Source organism: Pongo pygmaeus, chromosome 21 (genome assembly GCF_028885625.2).
Source record: "Pongo pygmaeus isolate AG05252 chromosome 21, NHGRI_mPonPyg2-v2.0_pri, whole genome shotgun sequence".
Taxonomy (NCBI): domain Eukaryota; kingdom Metazoa; phylum Chordata; class Mammalia; order Primates; family Hominidae; genus Pongo; species Pongo pygmaeus.
The window spans coordinates 46,521,858-46,546,555 of NC_072394.2; the positions used below are offsets into that span (position 1 = coordinate 46,521,858).

At 44.6% G+C, this 24,698-nt stretch overlaps 1 protein-coding gene across 5 annotated transcripts in view; it reads left to right on the top strand.

Moving 5' to 3' along the window:
* TOX2 (TOX high mobility group box family member 2) overlaps positions 1–24,698 on the top strand; it is a 155,246-nt gene that overhangs the window by 78,367 nt on the left and 52,181 nt on the right. For all 5 annotated transcript variants that reach the window (XM_054467708.2, XM_054467711.2, XM_054467709.2 and 2 more), the window contains exon 3: positions 14,419–14,664. In XM_054467708.2, the coding sequence (XP_054323683.1) occupies positions 14,419–14,664 (246 nt within the window). The remainder of the gene's footprint in view (positions 1–14,418; positions 14,665–24,698) is intronic.

Consider the following 24,698-nt stretch of genomic DNA (forward strand, 5'->3'; position numbering starts at 1 on the left):
TGTTAGTGGGACTGTAAACTAGTTCAACCCTTGTGGAAGCCAGTGTGGCAATTCCTCAGGGATCTAGAACTAGAAATACCATTTGACCCAGCTATCCCATTACTGGGTATATACCCAAAGGACTATAAATCATGCTGCTATAAAGACACATGCACACGTATGTTTATTGCGGCACTATTCACAATAGCAAAGACTTGGAACCAACCCAAATGTCCAACAATGATAGACTGGATTAAGAAAATGTGGCACATATACACCATGGAATACTATGCAGCCATAAAAAAGGATGAGTTCATGTCCTTTGTAGGGACATGGATGAAACTGGAAATCATCATTCTCAGTAAACTATTGCAAGAACAAAAAACCAAACACCGCATATTCTCACTCATAGGTGGGAATTGAACAATGAGAACACCTGGACACAGGAAGGGGAACATCACACTCTGAGGACTGTTGTGGGGTGGGGGGAGGGGGGAGGGATAGCATTGGGAGATATACCTAATGCTAGATGACAAGTTAGTGGGTGCAGCGCACCAGCATGGCACATGTATACATATGTAACTAACCTGCACATTGCGCACATGTACCCTAAAACCTAAAGTATAATTAAAAAAAATAGAAAAATGGCAGAGGTAATGCTGGTTTTAGAACATGAAACACATTCGTGCAGGGTTTACCAAAAAAAAAAAGGGTGGAAGGCCAGATTTGGTCCACGGCCTGTGATTTGCTGATCCGAACTGATTTAGGAATGTTGACATGTCCAAAACTGAGCTTGTGGTCCTCCTTATACCCACCGAGCATGTTTTTCCCTCAGTATTCCTCCACCAGTGGCTCAAGATGGGAACCTGGGAGTGATGTTCAAGTTCCCCCTGAATGAGGAAGGCACGTGGCATGTCAGACACCATCCAGGCTGGCCATAGCAATGAGGGGTTGTCATAGGAGGTGAGACTGGAAGGCAGCTGGGCCGGATCATGCAGGACTTTGCAGGCTGCAGAGAGGGTTTCACACACACTGTATCTGAGCATAAAGAGGACGTCAACTAACGGGAGTATCACCATCAGTTTTCTGTGTAGAACCTCTACCCTGGCTGCTATGGAGAGAACAATTTGGAAGGAACGAGATTAGAAGTTAGGAGATCATTGAGGAGGTGATTACAGCAGTCCTTGTGGGAGGTGATGACTGCTTGGACTAGGATGGTTGCTCTGCAGATGGATCGTGGTGGGAAGATTTGAGATACATGGGGAGTTGGGGCTGACAGGACTTTGTGATTGATTGGAGATGGGGTGAGAGAGGGAGGAATTGAATGTCACTCCCAGGTTCCCAGCTTGAGCCACCGGTAGAAGAGTACTGAGGGGGAAACGGACTTGGTGGGTACAAGGAGGACCACAAGCTCAGTTCTGGACATGTCAAAGAAATCATGGCCCTTGGACCAAATCTGACCCTCCACCTGTTTTGTGTAAATAAAGCTTTACTGGAACATGGGATCCTCCTTAGTTTAAATATTGCCTGTGGCTACTTTCATGCTATAGCAATAGAGTTGAATAGTTGTGACAGAGACCATATGACTCACAAAGCCAAAAATACATATTATCTGCAGAAAAAGTTTGCTGGGCTTTTGTGCAGGACATCCATGGGAAGGAAAGTATCAAAGAGGCAGTTGGATATGTAGCTATAAAAATGTCATTTGAGGCTGGGCACGGTAGCTCACGCATGTAATCCTAGCACTTCGGAATGGAAAGCAGGGAGGATTGCTTGAGGCCAGGAGTTTGAGACCAGTCTGGGCAATATAGAAAGACCCGGTCTCTACAAAAAAAAAAAAAAATAGTAGGACATGATGGCACACGCCTGAAAAAAATAAAAAATAGTAGGACATGGTGGCACACACCTGTAGTCCCAGCTTCTTGGGAGTCTCAGGTGGGAAGATCGCTTGAACCTGAGAGATTGAGGCTGCAGTGAGCTGTGATCATGCCACTGTACTCCAGCCTGGGCAACAGAGCAAGACTCTGTCTCAAAAAAGAAAATTCAATAAAAAAAAAGAGACAGTTTGGCACAGTGGCTCATGCCTATAAATCCCAGCACTTTGGGAGGCCAAGGTGGGTAGATTGCTTGAGCTCAGGAGTTTGAGACTAGCCTGGGCAACATGGCAAAACCCCATCTCTACAAAAAAATTAACCAGGTGTGTTGGCTCGTGCCTGTAGTCCCAGCTATTCAGGAGGCTGAGGTGGGGGGATAGCTTGAGCCCAGGAGTCAGAGGCTGCAGTGAGCCAAGATTATGCTACTGTACTCTAGCCTGGGTGACAGAGCCAGACCCTGTCTCCAAAAAAAAAAAAAAAAAAAAAAAGTCTACCACTTATTGGAAAACTGAGCTTCCTTATCTGTAAAATGGGGCCAATGCCTGGTTCAGGCTGCCTCTTCTCATTCAAATGCTGTTGCTCACAAGTTATCCCCAGCCTTGCGACTTTTGCTACTGAAGTTCTGCTGGGACTGCTGCTTCCTAAAGAAAAGGACCCCCAAACTCACCCACCAATCATGTATCTTTCCAGAGCCTCCCCGTCCCTGCACAGTGAATCACCCAGGATGCTGCTGGAACCTTAGCTTGAGTCAGATTGTGTCCTGAGCAAGAACACATGGGGATTATCATGTTTGTTCCCAGATAGGGTTTTAGTCAACAAAACTCCTGTCTAATGTGACTGCCTGTCATTGTCCCACTATGATGCCTCTGTCTGCCCTGATCCAAGCGTTTCAGGGTCAGGAACAGCCACAGAGCAGCTGTGGCCAGCAGCGTGGCAGACTGCCGGTGGGAGGGTGTTAGATGTACTCCTGTGAGTGCCCTGGCTCGGCTTGGAGGTTCTGCCTGTAGACAAAGGCTGAAAAAAGATATTACATTCCCCTCCCCCACCTCCTCCAGAATCCACGCTTCATTTTAACGGTATGGCTTTTCTCTCCCGTTTGGCTTATACATGGTATGGACTTTTAGTTTTTTATTTTTTAAGAAACATTTTTAGTCCAGGAAAATGACAGGCCAAGCAAAAGGCATAATTGTCCTGGTTTTCAGAAGTGCTGCAATACTCCAGATCTGATGTATGGTGAGACTCGAATTAGAAAGATTCTATTAAACATGTCTGGGATGGGTGACACAGGGGTATTATCTGAGATGATTAATTTGACTCGGTCATTATGGACACAGACAAGCCTGACAAAATTGCATTTCATTCCCTGCAGAATTCATAAAATCACTATACCCGTGATAAGAAGTTACAGTGCTAGGAGCTCAGCTCCAGTTGATGGGGTTTGGAGTTTGGATAAGATGCCATTTTCTATTGTGAAAACAGAGTTGAGAAACACTGAATCGCACTACAGTCTTTTAGCCGAGATGGCTTTTTTTAAACTTTTATTTTAGGTTCAGGGGTACGTGTGAAGGTTTGTTATATAGGTAAACTTGTGTCGTGGGGATTTGTTGTATGGATTATTTTGTCACCCAGGTATTCAGCCTAGTACCCATTAGTTATTTTTTCTGCTCCTCTCCCTCCTCCCACCCTCAAGTAGACCCCAGTATCAGTTGTTCCTTTTCTTGTGTTGATGAGTTGTTATCATTTAGCTCTCACTTATGAGTGAGAACATGTGGTATTTGCTTTTCTGTTCCTGCATTTGTTTGCTAAGGATAATGGCCTCCAGCTCCATCCATGTTCCTGCAGAAGACATGATGTCATTCTTTTTTATGACTGCATAGTATTCCATGGTGTATATGTACCACATACAACATTTTCTTTATCCAATCTGTCATTGATGGTCATTCAGGTTGATTCCATATCTGTTGTGAATAGTCCTGCAATGAACATTTGCGTACCTGTGTCTTTATGGAAGAATGATTTATATTCTTCTGGGCATATATCCAGTAATGGGATTGCTGGGTTGAATGGTAGTTCTGCTTTTTGTTCTTTGAGTGATTGCTATATTGCTTTCCACAATGGTTGAACTAATTTACACTCCTACCAACAGTGTGTTACCTTTTCTCTGCAACCTTGCCAGGATCTGTAATTTTTTGGCTTTTTCATAATAGCTATTCTGACTGGTGTGAGATGGTATCTCATTATGGTTTTGATTTGCATTTCCCTAATGATCGGTGATGTTGTAGCTGAGATGTTCTTGCTGGTGTGGGTTTTACTTGTTAAAATGGCAAGATGGTAGGGCGACCATATAATTTATTGGCCAAACCAGGACACTGTTTAGAGTGAAAGAAAACATTATTAACATGACACTGGAACAAGAGGCGTGGAGCAGGCCTGCCCTGGCCTAGCCAGGACTTGTGTGTGTTGGGAGGAGCTTGAACAGTGGCAGAGCAAAGCTTTGGCTGCTGGTAGGCAGGGCTTCTTGTCCTCATTTTCATAAATGCTACCCATATGACTTTGGATAAGTCATTTTTCCCTTTTGAACTTCATTCAGTTTCCTCACCTGTAAAATGGAAATGCCATTTTCTACTTGTTCTGCATATCATCCGAGGGCTTTCTTTTTCTTCCTTGGGTATGTGTGTGGGATTTATGCTGACTTTTTGTTAATGTGTTTTCCCATCTGTTTCCTTGTATAATTCTCTCAGCTCTTAGGTGGGGTTGTGTAGACAAGGAAACTGAGTAGTAGGCAGTTTGGATAAATTGCCAGAAGCCCTCAAGCAAGTAAGATTCCCCATGTCAGTGTAACTCCAAAGCCAGAGCTCTTTCTGCAGATCAACAGTGTAACTCTCAATACATGAGAGTTACAGCACCTCATGTTTCCATGTGTTTCAAATATTCCTCCCAACAAAGCTGGAAGGTTGTTGGAATATATAATCAGGATTCAATTCTGGGGACACAAGTTGGGTTCTCCTAAGAATCATTTCTCACCATGCATCACCAGGGAGTGAATGCCACTTCTCCTTTTATGCTATGCTCCAACTCTCAACAAGCTATTTGGAGAAAGGTCAAATCACCCACTACTCCCTCAGTGAATCTTCACCTCTTTCTTATACAGCATTGTGGTGGGAAATGAAGATCGATAGTCAAAATGGCAGCCTGAGAACCTTCATGTAAGCACTAACTGGGATTAAAGTAGAAAGCCGTCACTAATAAAAGGAACACTTCACCAAGCAGATACAATAACAATTGATTTGTAAATACCTAACAACATAGCTTTGAAATATATGAAGCAATACAGCAGGTTGATAAAATCACAATCACAGTGGAAATTTTTAACACATTTCTCTCAGAAACCAAAGGATCAAGCAGAAAAAGAAAAGTAATAGTTGTTAGGAAGATGTAAATGATAGAATTAACAAGCTGAAAATTATAAATATTGATCAAGATTAGCCTGATACTGTATCAAAGGAATTCTCAATGGCTTTTAAAGAATTAATATATTTTTCATTCCCTTTTGGGTATCTTTTTCTTTTTTCTTGTCAGTGGTTCCTTATTTTATTAGCCTTTTCAAAAAAAAATCTCTTCCTTGTATTTCTTATCTAAAATTTGTTTTCTATTTTATTACTTTTTCTCCTATAGACTTTCAGTTTATTTTTGTTATTTCAGTTTTTTTGTTATTTCAGTTTATTTTTGTTATTTCTACCTTCTAGAGTTGAGTGCTGAGTTTGTCTTTCTTGTCTTCTAATAAATTCATTTCGATAAAAGTATAATTTTTCATTGTCCATCTCTCATAAATTTTGTCAGGTAGTGTTCTCATCATTTCAGTTGTGATTTCCTCTTTAACACAGAAGTTACTTAGATGATTGCTCTTAAAGTGTTTAAGTTAAGTATGTAGGAGGATTTCCCTCCCTCCATTTTTTTTACTTGTTTGTTTTTGTTAATAACTAGGTTGGTGCATGTACTAGTCTGTGTTCTCACATTGCTAGAAAACTACCTGAGACTGGGTAGTTTATAAAGAAAAGAGGTTTAATTGATTCACAGTTCTGCAGGCTGTACAGGAGGCATGGCTAGGGAGGCCTCAGGAAACTTACAATCATGGTAGAAGGGTGAAGGGGAAGCAAGCACATATTCACGTGGCAGCAGAAGACAGAGGGAGATGGGGAAAGGGCTGCACACTTTCAAACAAACCGATCTTGTGAGAACTTGCTTACTATCACGAGAACAGCAAGGGGGAAATCAGCCCCCATGATCCATTCACCTCCCACCAGGCCCCTGCCTGAACTCTGAGAATTACAATTTGACATGAGATTTGGGTGGGGATGCAGAGCCAAAGCCTATCAGTGTATTTAGGTCTTAGAATGTGATCTATCTAATTTCTACCTTTTGAAGAGTTTGAGATTCTCTTTGTAGTTTACCTGGTTATATTTTGTAAGTGTTCTATGGACATTTGAAAGGAATAAATCAAAAGAGTGAATTGTGTTATTCAAATCCTTAATCCTCACTCATTTCTATCTGACTGATTTGCCCATTTTGTTTATGGTTTTGTACTAACAGTTTTTTACATTTTATATTTCTGTGGTTTTATCAATTTACATAAAAATTTGTCATTTCTTCTTAGTAGATTTATATCATTTATTGACTTAAGTGTTCCTTTTGATATGTTTTAATGCTTTTTTTGCCCTGATTTGTACTTAATTTGTAATTAATTTTGCCATTCTGCTTTTTGTTGGCCTGATACATCTATCTATCTATCTATCTATCTATCTATCTATCTATCTATCTATCTATCTATTTAAAGACAGTCTTGTTCTGTCACTCAGGATGGAGGGCAGTGGCACAATCTCAGCTCACTGCAACCTCTGCTTCCTGGGTTCAAGGGATTCTCCTGTCTCAGCCTCCTGAGTAGCTGGGATTACAGGCACTCGCCACCATGTCCAGCTAATTTTTGTATTTTTAGTAGAGATGGAGTTTCACCATATTGGCCAGGCTCATCTTGGACTTCTGACCTGAGGTGATATACCCACCTTGGCATCTCAAAGTGCTGGGATTACAGGCGTGAGCCACCATGCTCGGCTGATGTCTATTTATTTTTACCTTAGAGGTCATTTTATTTTAGATATGTCTATTATAAACCATATGCTATATGTATTTTAATAAAAATATTTTGTCTTTTAATAAAGCAATTGAAATCATTCATATTGTGTTATGAATGTTTAGTCTTAATGCTGCCATTTTATGAGTATTCTTTATTATGTTTGATAGTTCATTCCTGTTTTCTTTGCAGATTTTTCTAGATTGATAAAGTTCTGTTTTCTTCTACTTTCTTTGGTTCTTCCAATGGTGTAAAATTTTTGCTTTTAAAATTATAACAAATAGTTAATAAATGAATTCATCAAAGTTTCAGGGCAAAATCAGTATGGGAAAAGTCACTTGCGTTTCTGTAAACCAACAATGAACAACCCATAAAGGAAACTAAAAAAAATTCCATATATAATAACATCTAAGAGAATAAAATATGTAGGAATAAATTTAACCAGGAAGGGGAAAAACTCCTAAACTGAAAACTACACAACATTGCCAAAAGAAATTAAAGATCTAAATAAATTGAAAGATATCCATGTCTGTGGATTGGAAGACTTAATAATGTTAAGATGGCAATACTATCTGAGCATCTACAGATTCAGTGCAATCCCTATCAAATTTCCACTGGTCTTTTTTGCAGAAATGAAAAATCTCATCCTCAAATTCATATGGAATTGCCAGGGGGCCTGAATAGCACCAATAATCTTGAAAAATAACAGGCTGGAGGACTCACACTTCCCAATTTCCATAAAGCAACAGTGGTCAAAACAATGTGGTACTGGCGTAACGATAGACATATAGACCAATGGAATAGAATTGAGAGTCTAGAAATAAACCAATACATCTATGGTCAGTTGATTTTCTATAGGGGTGTCAAGACCATTCAATGGGGAAAGAACAGCAGGCTGTGTGGATATTGAAAGCAGAGTATTCTAAAGGAAGGGAACAGCCATTTCAAAGACTCTGGGGCAGAAATGTGCCTAGAGTAGCTGGAGTGGTATGAACGAGGGGAATAGGAGATGATGATGTCAGAGAGATAAAAAATGGACATGGGACTTGGGAGAGCAAGACTACATAGCATGGGGCCATTGTTCCTTATCTGAGTGAGAAGGAGAGCTCTAGAGGGTTGTGAGCAGAGCTTATATTTTAGCAGGATAATTCTGGCCCTGGGGTGAGAATGGACCTTAGCAAGGGTGGAGGCAGGGAGGCCAAGAGGCCAGGGAGGAGACTGCTGCAGTCATCCAGGGCAAAGAGGGTGATGGCTCAAGGTGGAGCTGATGGTATTTTTGGACACATTTCATGTAGGATGTGGGAGGAAGAGAGGGGTCAAGGATGACACCTTGGTTTCTGGCCTGAGCAACCAGTAGGATGGAGTGGCCATTAGCTGAGGTGGAGAAGACTGTGGGAGGGGTAGGTTCTCTCTTAAATGTGTTAAGTTGTTTGAGATATCAATTAACATCCAAAGGGAAGGACAAATAACAGTGGGCTATATGCGTCTGCATTTCAGGAGAAGGTCTGGCCTGGTGGTAAGAACTGGAGCTCAGCAGCGTACAGATGGTCCATAATGCCAAGAGTCTGGATGAGAGCACCAGGGAGTGAGTGTGTTTAGAGGAGGGTATAAGATCTGAGCTCTGGGAATGTCATCATCAATAGATTAAGGAGAAGAATGGGAACCAACAAAGGACATACAGAAGAAATGGCCTGTGATGTTGAAGGACCAATATCTCTGGTGTCCCAGAAGCCAAGTGAAGAAGTTTGTTCCAAGGGAGGAGGATGCACTAATTATATCAAATTCCACTGATAAGGTCAAGATGAAGGCCAGATGAAGACTGAGCATTGGCCACTGGATTTTGGAAGATGGAGGTCATTGATGACCTTCCCAAGCAGTTTTGGTGGAAGTGGGATGAAAACATGATTGGAGTGGGTTTAAGAAAGAAAGAGTGGAAATGAAGAGGTAACTCTTTGCAGATTTCCTGTAAGATTTTACTAATATTTTTAACTGGCAAAGCTCTTATGACTTAGCATCTCTTTCTATATTTTCATGAGGATGCCAGTGGTAGAGAGAAAATTAGGCACCATGGAATGGCCAATTCTACTGTAGGAAAATGCTGGGTTTGGAGTCACAAGACTGGGGTCTGAATTACAACTAGGACCTACTAGCTATGTGACACCTCTACTCTCTAAGCTCCATGTCCCTCATCTGCAAAACGAAGATAATAATCACTTCTCTACAGAACACATATGAATTAAATGGAGAATGTATATGGACATGCTGGGCTCAGTGCCTGGCACATAGTAGGTACTCAGGACAAGTTGTTTTGTGTTCAGTGTCATGCATGTAGGATTTGATTGCATTCAGAAGAGGCATGTTCATGTTTGCATGCTTAGTTATTTTTAAGTGTGCTAATTGCCTCTTTAAGTGAATTGTCATAATTGTGTGATTCCAATATTTTGATACAGCATATGCTTATTTTTTCAAAAGGCTTCTGGTCAATTGGGCTGGTTCCAGTGGATTGAAGTTTTGTTTTTTGACTGAAAGGAATGGACTTGAGCAGTCAGTTAGCATTCACTGGGCACCTTCTCTGTGTCAGCACCTATTTTAAGGGTGCTGAGGGACAGGGAGGGAGGTGGTGGTCAAAACACATGAACAGCAGGTGGCTGAGGGGCGTGTAGTATGCTGGGAAGGAGAGCTGTGGTTTGAAACTAGAGACCGGGACATTCCCCCATTTCCCGTGCCCATTTATTGTGTTGTAATGAGTCATTACTGTGCACTGTGCTAGGCACTGATGACAAGACAGTTAAAGGACTTCCCCAAAGACACAGAATAAGTAAACAGCAGCTCACTGGCTCAGGATCCTCATTTATGAGTGTTCCTAACTTGCACAATACAGGTCTGAGCACCACACGGTGATGTGTGTCTTCAGCCTGACCACCGAGATGGGCTGGGGGCCAACTGCCTTTAGGTGGCAATAAGCCACAGGTATCATATCACCCCAGAAAGTAGAATCCCACTGCCAGCTTTCCAGTTCAGAGTCGCCACCTCCAGGAAGCCTTCCCAACCCCTCTGCCCATTCTAAGGCAAGACTCTACTCCTTTGATGCTCCCTATACAATCCCTTGTGTGTGTCCCCCATAGTATCATAGTATTCATGACCACCAGCAACCATTTTGACTCTACTTACCTTTTGCATGTGTCCCTGTCCCCCATATCCCAGTGTGCTACTGTTTGCTTATTCTGTGTCCTTGGGGAAGTCCCCACCATCTCTGAAACTCCAGACAAGGGCAGCAAGGATAGCAATAACTAATGCTGACATCACTCACTGTGTGCTCAACATTGCCCTGAGAAACTTACATGTTATTGATTCATTTATTCTTTATAGCAGCCCTGTAGATACATACTGTCATTACCCGCTTTCTCACACATGAGGAAACTGAGGCACAGAGAGGGTGTTTTAGTCTGTTTTGCATTGCTATAAAGGAATACTTGAGACTGGATCTTTTACAAAGAAAAGAGGTTTAATTGGCTCATGGTTCTGCAGGCTGTATCAGCATAGCACCCACATCCGCTCAGCTTTTGATGAGGCCTCAGGAAGCTTTTACTCCTGGGAGAAGGTGAAGCGGGGAGCAGGCATGTCACATGGCAGGACAATGAGAGAGAGAGGGGAAGAGGTGCCAGTCTCTTTAAACAACCAGCTCTTGCATGAACGAATAGAGCAAAAACTCACTCATTACCACAGGGAGGGTCCCAAACCACTACTGAAGGATCTGCCCTATGACCCAAACACTTTTGGTTCAGCCCCACCTCCAACAGTGGGTCACTTTTCGACATGAGATTTGGAGGGGACAAATATCCAAACTGTATCAGAGGGTAAGTAATGCACCCAGAGTCACACACAGGCAGTAAGTGGCAGAGCCAGGATGCAAACCCAAGCTGCCTGGCTCTTAACCACTGCACCGCACTGCCTCCTTAACCACTGCACTGCACTGCCTCCTGCGTGATAGGGACAGTAGTTCCCACCTCCAGGGCAGTCATGAAGGTTGAGTGAGACGCATGTTTATGGTGTCCACCCCAGGACCTGGCTGTACATTCACCTTTTTTTTTTTTTTTTTTTTTTTTTTTTAAGATGAGGTCTCCCTCTGTCACCCAGGCTGGAGTGTAGTGGCACAATCACAGCTCACTTCAGCCTTGACCTCCTGGGCTCAGATGATCCTCCACCTCAGCCCCCGAAGTAGCTGGGACTACAGGTGCATGGCAACACACCCAGCAAATTTTTGTAATTTTTTTTATAGAGATCGGGTTTCACCATGTTGCCCAGAGTGGTCTCAAACTTCTGGGCTCAAGCAATCCTCCCATCTTGGCCTCCCAAAGTGCTGGGATTATAGGCCAACTCATTGTTTCTGAGCTCTTACTTTGTGTTCCAACTCTGTGCCAGGTTCTGACTGAGGCATTGGGGATATAGGGAGCAAAACTCACATTAAATATCCGACAAATAATCACACAAGAAGTCAGTTAACTACTTATAACAATGAGTGCTTCCAAGGAAAAATTCTGGGCAATCTTGGGGTGTGAAATGGGGTTTGATCTACCCTGGAGTATCAGGCAAGACATTTAAACAAAACCTATTGTGGAGAGATGAGTAGGAACGAACCACGGGAGGGACAACGTGTGGCGGGTGGAGTGCAGCAGAGGGAACTGTGTAGGGGAGAGCCCAGAGGCAGGAGAGGTCACTGTAGTTAGAGGGGTAGCGGGGCCAGGCCATACAAGGACTTCCAGGGCTGGATCTGGGACTATGGACTTCATCCTGAAGGCAGTGGGGAGCTCATCATTTGATGTAGGATTGACATCGTGTGATGATCATCTTGATAGAGACCAGTCTGGCTACAGAAAGAGAATAGAGCAGCCCGAGTGGCCAATGAAAAGGGCTGGTAAGAGGTGGTGGTGGCCTGGACTAGGATAGTGGCAGTGGGAGAGAAACAGATTTTAAAGATATTTTGGAGGCGTTTCATTGGATTTGAGAGATGTCAGGGAGTGAGTCCCAGGTTCGTGGTTCTATGAACTGGATGGAAGGTAGTGTCACTTGCTGAGATGGGGAGGACACAGGGACACGGCAGGGGAAGGGGTATTATGATCAACAAATGAGAACATTGATTGGGCATGGAGGGGCTGAGCCCTGGATCTCAGATGAGTGACCAAGGCTGAAGGGGTAAATGTGGCACTTAGATGAGAATCGAAACCCAGACTGGTTGAGGTCCACCTGGGGAGGCAATGTAGGGCAGGAAGAGAGGGGAGTTCAGGACAGCCTGAGGAACCCTAGCATGAGAACAGAGAAGGAGAAGGTGAAGCAGGAACGTGGGCATGGTCATGGCCTGTTCCCAGATGACTGTTTGCCCATCTATGAGATCATCCCGCTGTAGCCCTGCAGAGGGAGGAAATGAGCAAGGGGCCACGTGGGCTCTGGGTCCCAGTGGTGGGTCCCAGGGTGGCAAGGCACTTACCCTCTCAGTCTGTTCTACAACTGTAAAGCGTAGTCTAGGTCTCTCCCCCATGGAATTTAGGTATCTTGTGCTTTCTGCTGTTGCCACAGGCTGTACGCGCACCCAGCTATCACCGCTGCTCAGTAACTTCATCCAGCAGACACTCAGGGAATTGGCTACCACCAACCAGGTCCTGTGCCAGGCTGAGTGACCTTCACTATTTTAACACACGCACTTAACAAACAATACAGTGATGCTAGAAGATGTTATTTCTTACATGCTATTGTGGTTTAGGTTTCCCCCCACCTCTATGCATATTTCTTGATTAATTTAAGATTTAGCACTGTAGGTAACAATATATGTTAGGTAGTTATATAGTCTGAAAGAGCTAGAAGGAAGATATTGAATGTTCCCAACACAAATGATAAATGTTCAAGATGCCGGATATGCCAATTACCCTGATCTGATCGTTATGCATTATTTGTATCAAAACATCACTGTGTACCCCGTAAGTAAGTACCATTATTTTATGTCCATTTAAAAAATGAAAGAAAAAGTGTGGAAAACATTTACCTTTATATTTGCCAATGCCTTTGATATGCTTCCTCTGTTCTGGAACATTCTCAGCTATTATCTCCTCAGTTCTCTCACTCTTCTCCTTCCCGAATGCTGATTGAACAGGCATCCATTAGACACTCTTACTCTGTCCGCTGTGCACATAATCTCTCTTTCATATTTCCTTTTTGACCGTCTATGCTGAACTCTGGATAATTTCTTCAGAGTCATCTTCCAGTTGACACATCTCTCTTCTGCTAGGTCTAATCTCTTCCAGAGTGTAGAAATGGAAGAATGACTCCTCAAGCTAATGTAACCTTGTTACTAAAACCCCAACAAGGACAGAATGAGACAGGAAAACAATAGGCCAGTCGCACTTGTGAACCTGATACAAAAGTCCTAAACAAAACATCAGCCAACAAAACCCAACAATCTATAGAAAGAATAATATGTCATGACCAAATAGGGTTTATTCCAGGAACACAAGATTGATCTACCATTAGAAAACCAAATTACACATTTACTATATTAACTGAATTAAAGGAGAAAGGTCATTTGAGTCTGTCAGTGGATGCAGGGGGAAAGAATTTGATAAAATTGAAAAGCCATGCACGATTTTAATAAAGCCACACACTTTGACCCACCAGGATGTCCCTCAGCTTGCTTAAGAATACCTCAAAGAATCTGTGGCAAATGGCATCCTTTGTGGTGAAATATTGAGCTCTTTAAGATAAGGAAAAAGGCCCGGATGTCTGCTCTCACCATTTCTATTCAGCGTTGTCCTGGAGGTTCCTGGACAGTTTGGCGAGGTGGGAAAAAATAAACAAGGCAGGATTGGAAAGGAAGGTGCGCAGGTGACTCCTGGTTTCTAGCTTGCGCTCCTGCAAGGTTGTTTGTGCCATTTACCAAGATGAGAAAGACTGAGAAGCCTTGGGCTGAGTGTTGGGAGCACAAGAGAAAATGGCCCGGCTTCCCTGGAAAGATCACCAGGCCTGGAATCAGGACACTTCAGCTCCATTCCCAACTCTTCCCCCAACCTTGGATGGACTGCTTTCCTCCCTGGACCTGAGTCTCTATCTGTGAAATGGGTGGGCCGGAAAGATGGATCCAAGGTGACTGTCATGGCCACATCTGGTGGGAAACCAGAGAGGAACAGGGGGAGCCGGCCCCCATTCTCCAGGAGGGCAGGCTTCTGTATGCAGAGCCTCTGGTGGGAGGAAACATCTGTTTGGGGATAGGGCAGGAGTCTGACTGAGTCAGGGCACCGTCTTGACCCTCTGCCTTGCAGAAGCATCATCCGTTCTCTCCTTTGCCAAGGGGTTGCTATCATTATTGTTGCTGCTGTTATTAGCACTGTTGGGTATGTTCTGCGCTTGTAAGGCACTGACCCCCACCGACATGTCTTTTTGATGTTTTAGACCTACAACGGCCAGAGCGAGAACAACGAAGACTATGAGATCCCCCCGATAACACCTCCCAACCTCCCGGAGCCATCCCTCCTGCACCTGGGGGACCACGAAGCCAGCTACCACTCGCTGTGCCACGGCCTCACCCCCAATGGTCTGCTCCCTGCCTACTCCTATCAGGCCATGGACCTCCCAGCCATCATGGTGTCCAACATGCTAGCACAGGACAGCCACCTGCTGTCGGGCCAGCTGCCCACGGTGAGTCCCTGTCACCTGCTGCAGTTCCTGCTGATGACAGCAGGGAAGGGGTTGAGAGGGAAGCAGAAGAATGTTGATGCTTTGATAAGAACTCTCTGCTCATGGGCAGGGTCTGGGTTCACCTGGTTGCTTGCATGGGAGTCTGTGGGACACGGTGGGTGGGTATGGAGAGAAATCTAATGTCAGCACGCTGCTTCCTTCTGGAGCTCTGGGTACAATATCTCAGTATTGGTTTGCATTATTTGTTAATAGTATAATCTCATTTTTATTTTTTAACAGTTTTATTGAGGTATAATTTATATTCCATACAATTCACCCATTTAAAGTATGCTACTTAATGGCTTTTCATATATTCACAGAGTTGTGTGACCATTAACACAATTGATTTGAGAACATTTCATCACCCCATAAAGAAACACTAGCTAGGCACAGTGGTGTGTACCTATAATCTCAGCTACTTGGGAGGCTAAATGGGAGGATCGCTTGAGCCCAGGAGTTCTGGGCTGTAGTGCACTATGCAAATTAGTTGGCTGCACTAGCTTTGGCATCAGTATGGTGACCTCCTAGGAGTGGGGAACCACTGGGTTGCTTAAGGAGGGGTAAACCGGCCAAGGTCGGAAACAGAGCAGGTCAAAACTCCCATGCTAACCAGTAGTGGGATCGTGCCTGTGAAAAGGCACTGACTGCACTCCGGGCAACATGGCAAGACCCTATCACGAAAAGAAAAGAAAAGAAAAAAGAAAAATGCTCTATTGCTGGGCATGGTGGCTCACGCCTGTAACCCCAGCACTTTGGGAGACTGAGGCAGGAGGATCACTTGAGTCTAGGAGTTCAAGACCAGCCTTGGCAACATAGCAAGACCCCATCTCTACAAAACAAAAAATTAGCCAGGTGTGGTGGCATGTACCTGTAGTCCTAGCTACTTGGGAGGCTGAGGTAGGAGGATGACTCGAACCCGGGAGGTCAAGGCTGTGGTGACAGAGTGAGACCCTTTCTCAAAAAAACAACAGGAAGAAACATCATATTTTTGGCCATCACTCCCAACCCACCCCCTGAAATCTTCAGCCCTAGGCAACCACTAATTGACTTTCTGTCTCTATAAATTTACCTATTCTGGACATTTCATAGAAATGGAATCATATAATTTAAAAAATTGTATCTTGCTTAAGCTGCCAGAGAAGAGGGTGATTACTCAGTTAAAGTTCCTGGGATAGGCAAAAATGTAGCAGGCAGACAAAGGCAAGAAAGAACCTTTCCCAGGTTGGGGGAATATCAGGTACAAAAAGAGGCGGCAAGGGTGCTCGTGCCATGCTTGGGAACGGCATGTGGTTCATTCTTTTTATTGGGCTGGAGAGGAAGGACCTGGAGCCAAGGAGAGAGAGGAGATGAAAGAGCTCAGTAGGGCCTGGATCATAAGGGTCCTGAATCCCATTCTAAGGAGATATATATCCTTAGAATGGCTGATTTGAGGCCAGGCATGGTGGCTCACAGTTCTAATCCCAGCACTTTGGGAGGCTGAGGCAGGTGGGTCACTTGAGGCCAGGAGTTCAAGACCATCCTGGTCAACATGGCAAAATTCCGTCTCTACTAAAAATACAAAAATTAGCCCGATGTGGTGGCACACACCTGTAATACCAGCTACTCAGAAGGTTGAGGCACGATAATCACTTGAACCTGGGAGGTAAAAGTTGCAGTAAGCCGAGATGATGCCACTGCACTCCAGCCTGGGCCACGCAGCAAGACCCTGTCTCAAAAATAAATAATAATGGCTGATTTGAACCATCAAAATCTACAGAAAAATGGTAGAACAGTAGAGCATTTTTTTATACCATAGAAAAATCTCCTTAAGAGAATTCTAGTGCTTCTTCTGAGCAACTGTGACTTGTGATTATTTTTGCTTTTTTTCCCTTCACATTTAATATTATGTACTAGTTATGACTCTTACATTCATTTTTAAATGACAGGGACCAAACTCAAACTTATACAAAAGAGTCTGAAATATCCAGAGGATGGATACAGGGTTTCAGGCATGGTTCAATCCAGGAACCCCACCAGTGTCACAAGGCCCATTTCCACACAACAGGCTTGATGGCTGCTGGCAGCTAGCATCTTCCCTGACATCTCTGGCAGAGAGGACCATGACAGCATCGCTGGACAGACCACTATGTCTAGGAGGAAGCAGTTCACTTTTGTCAGCCTGAGTCACACACACACCTGTGGCACAGGAGGAGGGCTGCTTAGTTGATTTTCCTAGCAGAATCTCATGGTTTGGGGTGGCTTGTGTCTACCTCTGCCATGACTGTTCAGAAGCCACAGTCAAATTTGTGGCCCAATTCTAGCAGACCCCTGGGACCTCAGGACGTGGCTTTATAGTCAAACGATCTCAACTGTATTTTGTTTACTCTTCATTTATTACCACCAAACTTCCTTGTTTAAAAAAGCTGGTGTCCTCTGTGTATTTTCATAAGGCACGTCACATTTTTTTGTTTGTTTTTGAAGCTAGGTGAGAAATAAAAGGAGACAAGGAAGGGAAGGAGGGTGGGAGGAAACCAACTCAAGATCCACATTTTATAGTGTTTGGTTCTCACGAAATAGTTCAATGAAAATGGATGCTCCATTTCTTTGGAAATTTTTTCCTTGTGGGTCCATCAATAATGCAAGTCCTCAGCTTCCTCTTCTCTCTCTCAAACCTAGCGATTCGGACTCACACCGCCATGTCTGGAATGGTTTTAACCCATTTATGCCCGAGGTTGCAATTTTTTGAATTTTTGCAATCAGACCTTGGCGATGAGCTTGAGCAGTAGGATATAAATAACTCCCACATGCTTAGCATTTCAATAATGGAACACTAGACATAAATGGGTTTCCAGTTCGTTAGAATGCTTGTACCTTACTTGCTTACTGGGCTCATTTTCTAGCAGAAACCTTACTGCTCCATACCATCCCTATTTGGGATTTATGGTAATACAAACAAGAGCAGGGCCAGGTGGGTACTTTGTCATCTGCTATGAGGGCTGTGGTGCAGGGGTGAGCATGGCTACAGTTTGGGGTCACTGTGTTGCTGCCTTTGGTACTGGGGTGAATGGAGACAATGTGGGGGTGGTGGTTGGTCCCAGACACCTGAATTAGATCCTGGCTTCACCTCTGAAGCCTCGGTTCCCTTGTCTTGGAATCATAATTGTACCCACCTGAAGATTGTGATGAAGTGTATCAGAGATAATGTATGTAAAGTCTTAGCAAATGTCTGGCAGAGAGTAAACATTCAATGAGCATTTGCTATTGTTATTTGTAATAAAAATGAATTCCCACTGTAACTAAATGGCAGTGTTTTCCCTTAAGTCTCATTTACCTAAAGGAGCAGACCGCAGACACCTTCAGATACATTTGTAGGGCCACCTGATTATAATAGCTCTGATAATTACAAAGAGTGTTATCTTTTTATCAAAGATGACCTGCTAATCGCCCCCCTAGGAAATGCTTTTGTTGGGCTCTGTCCAAATAGGCACTTGCAGTCGTTTTCCAGATTTTCTTTAAAACTAGCTCATGTTTAAGAGGCTTCACAAATTCAGATAGCCTTAATTCTTCCATTAGACTTTGCAAGGGTTCACTGAATTTTATATTCCCTCTTTATGTCATGAAAGATAAGCCAAACTCTATTACCCAGGGGAGGGCACCCAGACCAACTGGGAAAACCAGATAAGAAGATGTACATGCATTGGGACTATCTGGTGAAGAGAGACAAGGGACTCTTCAAGACAGAGTTTTTAAATTCATCTGAACCACAGGACAAACGGGCGTGGCTCTGTGTGTGGGTAGGCATATATGCTACGTGGGTGACGCTGGAATTGGTGTTAACACCTGCTGGGTGTCAAGCACCATGCAGAGGGCTTTCAAATGTTTTCTTGTGTAATCCCCCCAAGAAGCAAACCGAGGGATAATGATAATAGTATCATGAAGGGATGGAGACCCCAAGGTGGCAGGTGATTATATTAGTGTCTCATGGCTGCTCTAAGAGATTTCCACCAACTTGAGGGCTTAAAACAACAGAGATTTATTCTATCACACCTCTAGAAGTCCAGAAGCAGTCTCCTTGGGCTGAAATCACGGTGTCAGGAGGAACTCACTTTCCCCAGAGGCTGTCGGGGGGAATCCAGCCTCGCTTCTCCTCCGGCTCCTGGGGGTTGCTGGTCTTCCCTGGCTTGTGGCTGCATCATTCTGATCTCTGCCTCCGTCTTCACATCGCCTTCCCTCTGTCTGCAAAACTCCCTTTGCCCCTCTTCTAAGGACATTTGTGATGGCATTTAGGGCATTTGGGGATAATCTAGGATAATCTCCCATCTCAAGATCCTTAATCACATCTGCAAAGACCCTCTTTTCTAAATACAGCACCATTTATAGGTTCCAAGGATTAGGACCTGATATCTTTGGGGGGCATTTTTCGACCTACCACAGTGATCCTCAGCTGTGTGACAGCCTTCATTGAGCGCCCACTAGGTACTAGGCATTGTTCTAGGCTTGGGATCTACAAGATGCCCTTGAGGGACTCCTGGTGCAGATGGAGAGAAAGTGAAAAGCCTATTTCTAAGACTGTGGTAAATTCTCTAATAGCATCAGTGTGTGGTGCTCTGTGCCCGGAAGAGGCCCCTTAGATGTGGGGTTATCACTTCCTAGAGGAAGTGTCCCCTGATGCAGAGTAGATTCTATAAGTACTTTGTGAATGAATTACTGTCATGCAGCTCTTAAACAGCAAGGCCAGAATGCAAGCCCAGCTCTATCCCCTGCCATCCACCTCTCAGTTTTACCAGATGGCTGAGGGATGGTGCGGCCGGGCTGCAGGGCCACAGGTGGCACAGAGGATACGCTGATGGCCAGGGTGCTTCAGACGTTGTCTGCACAGATCGAGATACACTGAGAATGTCATCCCTGGAGAGGTGGGCAAGGCCAAGGCATTTGACAGCCATCTCATAAATGCCAAAGCCCCCTTGGCTCTGATCCCAGAGGCCACCGATTCTTTCCGGTCCCCTGCCCTGGCCTGTTCAGCCTTGCGGGCAGGCGTGGGAGTTAGCCTTCTGCTTTAAAGGTATGGCAGCTAGCAGGAGTGATGTACAGTATTGGAATCGAACCCCTTTTACAAAATTAAATATGCTTAAGGCTTCTCCCTCAACTTCAGCGTCTTAACTGATTAAACATTCATTTCCAAGACAAAAAGAGTCAATTTAGTATGAAAGATATATTTTGCCGGTTTAATTTAAAGTGCTGCACCTCTGTGTGACCCTGATTTTCATAACTCAATAATTTTATCCTGTGTTGATTGTCTCATTTTGAGAGAGATATTGTATGTATAAATCAGTTTCTAAAATACCCAAAGAAACTCGAAGAGTGGAATTTATTAAGCTGCTTCTGTTAAGTCTGAAATCATTTATTTTGGAGTCGTCCTTGGGAAATGTTTGAGCTTATGCTCCTGGCTTACCCAGGAGAGGAATTACCCTGGGAGACAACAGAGTTGGACGTTCCCAGACAGGTTCCTGGGGAACCTGCACCTTTTGTGAGACCAGAGAAACTCCTGGGAGAGCCTCGGGCAGATGGAGGCTGGGCCCAGCCAGAAATGAATTCTGGCAAACCTCCCCCGACAGTAGCCATAGATTCTGGTGATCAGGGAAATGTGGGTTTTTCCTGCACCAAGCCCCATGGGTCCCTGGAGCTATGTAGTCTTGCTGTGGGACTCACTTAGTGCAGGAGAGGTATGCAGTGTCATTCATGCATTCTCCTCCCAGCTTTGACTCCTGTTTGCTTTCTTTGGGATCTTGGACAACTTACTTCTCTCCCAGCCTCAGTTTTCCTATCTATGAAATGGGGATTGGGATTTCAGCTCTGGTGAACTCACAAATAGGAAAATGGGTAGAATTATTTTGTTAGCAGTGACATACTAGACAAGTATATGGATCTGAAGTTCAATAGTCCTCCCACTACCAATGTCACACATATCACTGGCCTAAGGGGGCTCAAATCCTATCAAATGCAGTACTTAATGCTGTGTTTCAGATTCTTTGTATTCTAGGTCCTTGTCCCAAAGCATCTTGCCAGGATAGGCCCCTCATGCTGCACACACAGGGCTAGGGGCTGTGGCCTAGGGTCCCCCACTCCAAGCGAAGGGCCTTTCCACGCTGGTGCCCTGGACTAGGCTGTTGGGGAAGGGGCTGAGCTGTACCTTAGTTGCCACTTGACCACCTTGCTTTAGAGATGGTTCCTGTGCCCGGAGCCTGGGGGCAGGGTTTAAAACTTGGAGTGAGGACTTGATCCTGGGGGCAGGGCCTTGGACTTAGGAACAAGGTCTGGGTATTGACTCTGGGAGGTCCTTGATATACCTTGGAGTGGGGACTTGATCCTGGGGGCAAGGGCCTTGGAGTTAGGGACAGGGTCTGGGTATTGACTGTGGGAGGTGCTTGATATACCTCCTAACACCTCCCCCATTTTCTTCCTGTTCTGAACTATTCCCCTCCAGTCTCCTTTCTCTCTCCTCTTCTCTTCCCTACCACTTTCCTCCTCCCCGCAGAAGGCATGGTCTATCCCTGTTGGATTCTCACAAGTTGAGACATAGGAATCCCCTCCCGAGTTGCAGACACAAGGAAAAAGACCCTTAACCTTTGGTCCTCTGGTCTTCTGAAACACGGGGCAGTAGGGACCCCCTAGTCCAACCCATTCATTTCATTACTCTTAATGCATAACATTTTTGGTTTGGTCTTGTCTTATGAATGTATCAATTAGCTTTTGCTGTGTAACAAACTACCCCAATACCTAGTGGCTTAAAACAATGAATTCTTATGATTTCTCATTATTTGGCAGGTCGGCGAGGTAATTCTTTTGATCTGGACTGATTCAGGTGATTTCTGAGGTCCAGCTTATAGCCTGCCTGCAGCTGCTTATTCTAGGATGGCCTTATTGACATTGCAGTGGTTGGCCCAGGGTCAGCTGACACCAAAGGGGAATGATTTGGCCACTCGCATATCTCATGATGAGAGGTGTATGTCTCAAGGCTGGGCATCGTGGCTAGCCTGTCATATCAGTACTTCGGGAGGCCAAGATGGGCGGATCACTTGAGGTCAGGAGTTCAAGACCAGCCTGGCCAACATAGTGAAACCACATCTCTACTAAAAATACAAAAATTAGCTGGGCATGGTGGCTTGTGCCTGTGGTCCTAGCTACTCGGGAAGCCGAAGCAAGAGAATCACTTGAACCCGGGAAGCCAAGGTTGCAGTGAGCCAAGATCACGCCACTGCACTCCAGCATGGGTGACAGAGTGAGACTATCTCAAAAAAAAAAAAAAAAAGAGAGATGTGTGTCTCTTATCACATGGTGGCCTAGGATCGTTCACGTGGTGATGGACACAGGGTGCCCAGGGTAGCAAGAGAGGGTACACCCCAATGTGCAGTACTTTTCAAACCTCTGCACGTATCCTATTTACCCCTGGCCCATTGGCCAAAGCCTGTCACATGGCAAATCCTAGAGTAAGGGGTGGAGAAATAGATCCTACCTCTTGAAGAGAGAAATGGTAGAGTCACATCATAGGAGGGTGTGGACGCAGAGAGGCAAGAATGTGTAGCTAATTTTGTAACCTACCATGATTACATTTTGGGTTTTCTCTGTGCACTTTTGGTTTCTTGGCATACAGTATCATCTAGTAGTCAGGTGTATAGGCTATGTGGTCAGGCCGACCTAAGTTCAAACCCCAGCTTCCCTCCTCGTTACCCCCAACCCTGTGACCCAGAGCAAGGGGTTGATCCTCCCTGAGCCTCGGTTTCTTCATCTGTAAATGGAGATATTGTTACCTGCCTCATAGGAGTTTATAAAGAGTCAGCGATCCAATGCAGGTAAAGTGTCACACATAGGCAATCGGTAAATGTAAGCTGCTCTGTTTACTACTTTATCCACTTTATTGACGGGGTTGGGGTGGCTTCAGCCTCGTCTCTAAGTTTGTCCAGGCTGACCTGCTGGTTACCAACTTTGTGGGGGGCTGAGGTGGCCAGGATAGTGGAGGGCCCCAGCTGGGGGACAGGCAGGGGAAGGCATATTAATTACACTAGGACCTCGGTCAGGACTCCGAGCTTAAAAGCAACAGCGGAGTGACAGTTCCACTGCTTGCCAAGAAAGCGGGGGCCCAAGACACAATGCTTCTTGGCATCGTGACCAAGGGAAGGATCCATCTTAGTCAAAGCAGGGGGTTACCAGGGGCACCTCCGAGTTGGGCTTTTCCAAGGTGCCATGTTTTTGTCTAACGTCCCTCTGGGGATGGAAGTAGGGGGAGCACTGATCTCCCAAACGGGTCTCTAAGGGTCCTAAACAGTGGTAACTAGAGGCCCTGGGCTTCCTTTGTGTTTATCAGAGTCCAGATGAAACTCCTGGCCCCTGTTTTTCAGAGGCATTAAGCGAAAGAAATATGTCTTTTTACATTTTATAAAACTCAGAAAAATGGCTTTAAACAGCTTTTGCTCCCCTGCTATAATTATTTATTTTCAAACACTCCTGCAGGGGACCGCTCCGTTTTCTTACCCTGAACTCCTTTTTCTCATAAATGAACCATCACTTCAATAAATCATTATGGAAACAGAGACTAACACCAGCTCTGAAAGGTTGAAAGATTTATGTAACACATTTATGTTTCCCATTTTCTCATTCTGGTACTCGGCTGCAAAAGCTAAGCTAATAAAAGCTGCTATTAATATTTCTTGTTGCCTAGCAACCCCAGAGCGGGAGTAATAGCTTCGGCTAGAAAAATAGATGACCGATAAGGAAAAATTCAATTCTTTTATTATCTCAGGGGGAAATGGCCTTTTACTGGAACATTATGATGTACGAGTGTGAAGTTGAACACAAAAGATTTTTTTGTATGTGTTTGTTTTTCTATTTTTAATGAACATTATTTTACCTCCACTAACTCTTTTAGGGCACTTTTTCTTTTCTTTCGTTAAACCCCCCATCCCATCCCTCATGCTTAATTTAGCAGCTACAGTAGTTAAGAATCTGTCAGCGTTCTTTAGTTTAAAAATGGTTTTTGCAAAGGTTTACAACTCGGTCATAAAAATTCACTCCCTGTTAAAACTCAGACCAGTGATAAGCTAACGCGCAGGCTGGTTTTCTGTGAACAGGATCACGTTTGTTGACGAGATAAGATTCATGGTTTTCCCTACAAGAAAGGTCGGAAAGGAACAAAACATGTTCTTTTCCATGTCCCAGTTTTCTTTGGAACCAGGGACGCTGTCTCTTTTGAGAACTGTTTGCTCTGCAGTTTGGGATGCGTTCACACTGGGAGAGGATGGGGCACAGATATTCACTGAGCACCTGCTCTGCAGAGCCTTGGTGCCGTTCCCTCCTCCCAGCACCCTTTAAGATAGGAACCATTAGGGTACCTATTTTTCAGATGCAGAAACTGAGACTTAGAGAGGCCAAGGGATCAGGCTGAGGTAGCATCTTTTTTATTCTTTATTTTTTATTTTTAGTAGAGACAGGATTTCACCATGTTGCCCAAGCTGGTCTTGAACTCCTGAGCTCATGCAATCTGCCTGCCTCAGCCTCCCAAAGTGCCAGGATTACAGGCGTGAGCCACTGCGCCTGCCCTGAGGTCGCATCTTAAGCCATGGTGCTTCCCACCTGTGTTCTTTAGCACAGGGGTTCCCAACCTCCGCACCACTGACATTTTGGGTGGGATGATTCTCTGTTATTGGGGGTGTCCTGTGCCTTGTAGGATGTCTAGCAGCATTCCTGGCCTCTAGTAGCACTACCCTAGTCAAAATCAAAATGAAAAATGTCTCTAGACATTGCCAAACGTCCCCTGGGAGCAAAATCATTCCTGGTTGAGGGCCTCCGCATGCTGTTCGCTCTGCTGAGAAGGCTGTTCCACCTTGTCCACCCAGTGAACTGCTATTCCTGTATGAGGACCCAATTCAGAAATCATCTTCTCACAGAGGCTGCCTGGATGCTCTGGGCTGGAACGAGGGTGAGGCATGTGAGATGCGTGCCTCAACCATAAAATTTAAGGG